Below are 5,605 nucleotides of genomic sequence, written 5' to 3' on the forward strand. Positions count from 1 at the left end.
TAAGACTCTGCCACGCCCCCCTAAAACGGCTCGTTCTAACACACCCCCACATATCTACCTCACTATGTGGAAATATTTGCATAATGCGCCCAAATGTGCACGCAAAGAAAGAAGGCGTGGTTTCAGTAACCGCAGTTAGTGTTGACGCAGCCATGTCAGGGAGACGCAGTTTGGATAGTTGCAACTTATTGAGAAACTGCAGAAGTACATTATTTGTTCTTCGAGGACATAAATACTGATTTTGCATGTATCAATCAAACAGTATATAAATAGGAAAAATAAACGTTCACGTAAAATTATTTAATCATTTAAATTCATACTGAAGCTATTTATGCAGTGAACGTGAATATAACTAATGTAAATTAAGGTATTGAAAAATCACATGATATCTGACCTTTTATACACATTTTGTCACATGATGACAGGCAGCAGGAATTGGGAAGGTCTGTGGGGTTTACTTTATTATTCCTGCCATCATTTATGAACGGACAAAAAAAAATCGAATTATTTATGTCTATTCACTTAAATCGTACGAGCTGAATTATTTAATTGTACACAAAATACTAGCGATTAATTTAAATTTACTTTTTGATTTAGTAAAAATGGTAGGACTTTTATTTTGAATGTATGCTAAAGGAAATACGTAAGCGAAGGTCGTTGAAAAAAACTAACTGCTGTATGATGATGATGATGATGATGGTGAGTGCGACGCACAGTTGACCGACCACCCGGTCACGTTACCGACCTGTTATATCACAGAGGATATCACCTCTTCATTTCATCTCAAGATTCACACCAGCTGGGATAGAAACGTAAAGGCTCCTCGCTATAAAGCTGCTATTTCCTGTGTAAACGGGCACATGAGATAAGAGAGAAGAGTCTAGAATCAGCAGGTCACTGTCCGCTCCAGCGCTGGATCTCTGGGTCACGGTAAACACGGTAAACGCGTCGACATGAGGAGTTTACCGTGTTTCTGCCGGGGACAGGTGGTCCGCGGATTCGGTCGGGGAAGCAAAGACCTGGGCATCCCAACAGGTGAGACTAACTAGAAGAGAAGAAGTTGATCCAAAGAGACCAATTCTGAGAACTTTTAACGTTACTGAAACTTGTGTTGTTTAAATCTGCCTGACTTCCTTCTGTGGGAGAGAAATATGAAGTGTTAGGCGACATGACAATGTGTCGGTAACCACTCACTTTTGTTGAATAAAAGGACAATTAAATTATACTGTGACTGAGATGCATTCTGATTAACCTTATGTGTAAATGACTATATGAGTTAATGATTTATGGGTGAACTAATCATTAAAGTATTAAAAACAGGTTGTTAATTATTTGACTCTCTTTACACTAAAGTGATAAATTCATTTTGATGTCATACGAGGAAAGTGTAATGAAGTTTTAATCTTGCTTAAAATTAAACCGCTTCAATTTAATATTCAGTTAAACATAACACTCTTGTAATGAATGTTATCTTTAAACTAAAGCTCTGGCTAAATTAATGTATATCTTCTCTTATAGGTCTTACTACAGGCTTCTGTAAACTGTTTTATTCTGATTGGCCAGACACGACACTCAGTGCAACAGTGCCCGCCCATTTTTCAGTGGCCTTGGTTCCCCATTCATTTTTCCCATAGAGATTTTATAAAAGTCTTAAAGAGTTAGTAGTAAACTATCCTAACCTGCTACGAGGTGAATCATAACATTACAAACTTCGATTTGAAGCAAAAGGTACTTGAAAATTTGACAAAATGACCAAAGTACAAAACTCTGTACTTAACCGCTTTAATTTAGCATTGTAAATGACACTTTTTAAAAAATGATTTAAAGTTGTAAATTTTAAAGAGATGGAGATAAACAATATTCTAATCGTTCTATTTATGACGTACTGACACAAATTCAGTCCAGTGTAGGTCTGTAAAAAAAAAAATTCTAATTTTGAATATTCGTCGAATTTAAAATAAAAATCCACATTCGAATGCAAAAACGTTGCATTCGAATTTTAGGTGTGCGTCAGGCAGCCTTATCAGTTGCGCACGAGATGCGATGACGATGTAAGTGTCATTGCATTTGAATGTTTTTGTTCGCCTATCCAGTTGAAGCCACTGCATCTGCGTTGTTCATTAAAAATATTGTGGAAAAAGAGAACAATCAATGCGGAGAAGATCTTGTTTACGTCAAAACTGAAACCAAGCCAAACGCATATTTCGCACATTTTCTAGAGGGACCAGTGTAGACAGACTTTAGCTGTTGCGGCGCGCGTCCAGTGTAGATACCGTGTTATTCTCTGATTGGTGGATTTCTCTTCAGAATTATGGGTAATGTAGTTTTTCCACAAGAAATTTAGCTGTTAAACTTTTTTTTTTTTTTTTTTTTATAAGTTGAAATAATGCAGTTGATGGCTTCAACAAAAAATATACCACTGATTAACAACCTAATAGTCTGTCTTGAACAGTATAAGTTATTGTTCAAAATCAGTTCCCCTATGGAGAAAATGAATGGAATATTTACTTCTGGAACCCAACTGCTGTACTCTATTATTACCACATTGGATATTTCACCGCAGCCCATGGCAACACTACTTTTGTGTCTCTCGTAACATGTTTTATATTGATTCTAGTGATGCCTGAATCGTTCTGCTGATACTGGCATTCGTGAACCATTTTCACAAATTCACATTTTTGTATATGTTCAAGAACTTGCACTTTAAAACCTTTAAAAAGTTTTCAAAATGCATAACGCTTTCTGTTTTTACTTGAAAAGAATGTTGTGTGAAAGCCCCCTCATAATCTAGAAAATTAAAAAAACATTTATTTCATGTGCACGTATTTTTATTTGGTAAGTAGCAAAGTATTCTCTGATAATAAATGGCTGTATATTATATCCCTTACTTTAAGTTTTTGTACATCTGTAGCTCTGAAGATATCATGTCTCAAATGTAAACGCACACATATTCTGATAAAAGAAAGTAACATGAAGCCAGTATTTAGTCTTACTAGATCTAATGTTTTCTTTCCATTCCCATCTCAGCGAACTTCCCAGAGTCGGTTGTGGACAATCTCCCCGCTGACATTAGCACAGGAATCTATTACGGATGGGCACGCATGGATAACGGAGACATTCACAAGATGGTGATGAGCATCGGCTGGAACCCTTACTACAAAAACACTAAGAAATCCATGGTGCGTCCATATCTATATTTCTAGTGTGCAGACATCTAAAAGCTATAGAGCTGATATCGTTGCATTCATCAAATGGTCTTATTTAATAGTGGTATAGTTGATTTGTATGACTCGTGTCTGATATCAAATATCACATTTATCTTTCTGTGTAACAGGAAACGCATGTGATCCACACTTTTAAGGAAGATTTCTACGGTCAGATATTGAGTGTGGCCATGGTCGGCTACATTCGCCCTGAGAGAGGATTCAAATCACTTGGTAAGACATTGAGCTGAACTTACTCCCACATCACATGATCTCACTGACGCCACAACACCCAGTTCACCCACACAAACACACTCATTCTGTTACAGTAACTCACGGTTGTGTCTTCCTCCCAGACGAGTTGATAGCAGCAATTCATAGTGACATTGAGGAGGCGAAGATAAAGCTGGACCTGCCTGAGCACTTAAAACTGAAAGAGCAACATTTCTTCAAGACGCCAGTATCGACAACAGCCAATCAGATCTTGAACGGTCATCGACTGTAACATTCACTTTCACCATCACCTATTTAAAGCCTGTTTATTACATATGCAGTTTGTTGTTTTCTTTATGTTAAAAAGATTTCTGTCCCCATGTGGTGCTTTGGTCAAGTGCAGGCACTATATGTATTTGTTCATACGGTATCATCACGTAGCCCTTTTGTTTCTATATTTATCGCAAAAAGGAGGATTCAGGTTACTTACTGGTGAATGATCACTGCAGTTCACAGGGTAAACTACACGGAGCCCTTCCCAGAATTCAGTGATTGCCACGGATGATACTATGTGAGAGTCAGGGAGTGTCAAAATCTCTTCTTTCTGGTAAAATTTAGATGGAGAGTTATTCCTCCATCTTCACTTTAATTTCATTTTTGTTTAAGGAAGACTCTCTTTACATGAATAAAACGCTTTAACAATAGTCATACTTGGCGTTCCTCCTCTTTGAGATGAAATGAATGCTTTTTATGGTTCTCGGAGAACCGTGCCCAGAGGTGGAAGTCCAAGGCTGATATAAAGAGAGTTAAAGCCCAGGTTGTTTGTAATATGAGTGCAAAACTGGGCAGACAGAGAACAAACAGTGACTGAAGACAAAATTAATTTAAATGGTCTTTTAAATATGTACAGAAGCTCTGCATAGCAAACACTTGCTACTGTGTACACATGTATTACTAAACCTTAACCTAAAATAAAAAATGTTCCCCCTTTCTTTTACTCTGAAACATTTAGTAGAGTTTTACATTTGTAAAGACACTCAAGAGTCAGGATAGATCATGTAGGTTTATAAATGATCTTCTGATTTACCTTATTTGTTCATGTTGTGTTCTTGTTGAACTGATGCTTGAAACACGTGCTGCTGGTTTAGTGTTAAACTGCAGCAATCCTCTGTACAGGTGCGGTCACGTTATTAGCGAAATTTCAAGGGCAAAAGAAATGTTAATTAATTATCAGTAGTGTAGGGATGTATGTTTACACAGAAATCGGTTTCAAACCAAATTTGCGCCACTTTCTGTTGGTCAGAGCGGCGAATGTGTGTGTGGGAAATGGTTCGCCCTCACGCGAAACTCCCGATCACGTGGACTTGGATTTCGCCCGCGAAAATTCGCTGAAGAACGGGAAATGTGATCGCACCTTAATGTAGGAATTAATAGTAAAACGTTACTCTTTAAAACCTGTTTGTTAATGCTGTTATCTTCACAATCTATATTCGTCAGACTGGGCCTTTTATTGTTGGACCGCTGCTTCTGTATATGTTTGGTACTGTTTGCATATGTTTTCTGTTTCTTTTTGTAGGTCAGGGCAGTGCCTTAAGTATGTGAAATCAGACATATTAATATACAGTGCACAACCAAGCATTCCTTTAATGTTGACACCTGCTTGTAAGCATTAAACAAAAATGCCTTGTGCTTTACTGTTGTCTTTTTTTGTGTGTGTGAAAATGCTTTTATGATGTCATAAATAATTGAGAAGGGAAATGAGAACTGGAAATAAATCTTATCTAGTTCTGAATCAGTGGTAATAAATGCTCTGTTCATTATAAATAATCTTGTCGGCCGTTGGTCATCTGGTGGCTTTACTTTAAAGCTGCAGTCCGTAACTTTTTTTGGTTAAAGGGGTCATATGACGTTGCTAAAAATAACATTATTTTGTGTATTTGGTGTAATGAAATGTGTTTATGCGGTTTAAGGTTCAAAAAACAAATTTTTCACATACTGTACATTATCGTTTCTCCTCTATGTCCCGCCTTTCTGAAACGCGTCGATTTTTACAAAGCTCATCGGTCTGAAAAAGCGAGGTGTGCTCTGATTGGCCAGCTATCCAGCGCGTTGTGATTGGCCGAATTCCTCAAGCGTGTGACGGAAATGTTACGTCCCTTACCATATTGTGATGCCTGCGGCAACCACAT

General features: G+C 37.5%; 1 protein-coding gene across 3 annotated transcripts; it reads left to right on the top strand.

Annotated features, from left to right (window-relative positions):
- Positions 1-648: 648 nt before the first annotated feature.
- Positions 649-4,421, top strand: LOC107740987 (riboflavin kinase-like). 3 transcript variants are annotated; one of them, XR_001640144.1, is made up of 5 exons: positions 649-1,035; positions 3,028-3,179; positions 3,335-3,437; positions 3,533-4,120; positions 4,340-4,421. XR_001640144.1 is itself a non-coding variant. In XM_016553556.1 (4 exons), the coding sequence occupies exons 1-4, from the start codon at positions 954-956 to the stop codon at positions 3,706-3,708; spliced, it is 513 nt and encodes a 170-aa protein (XP_016409042.1). In that variant the 5' UTR covers positions 649-953; the 3' UTR covers positions 3,709-4,421. The 3 variants fall into 3 exon arrangements, 2 of the variants coding, with proteins under 2 accessions (XP_016409042.1, XP_016409043.1); XM_016553556.1 differs by having other exon boundaries at positions 3,533-4,421; XM_016553557.1 differs by having other exon boundaries at positions 652-1,035; positions 3,560-4,421.
- The last annotated feature ends 1,184 nt before the right edge of the window (positions 4,422-5,605 follow it).

This window comes from Sinocyclocheilus rhinocerous, unplaced genomic scaffold, assembly GCF_001515625.1.
Source record: "Sinocyclocheilus rhinocerous isolate Xijiao unplaced genomic scaffold, SAMN03320098_v1.1 scaffold1548, whole genome shotgun sequence".
NCBI lineage: Eukaryota > Metazoa > Chordata > Actinopteri > Cypriniformes > Cyprinidae > Sinocyclocheilus > Sinocyclocheilus rhinocerous.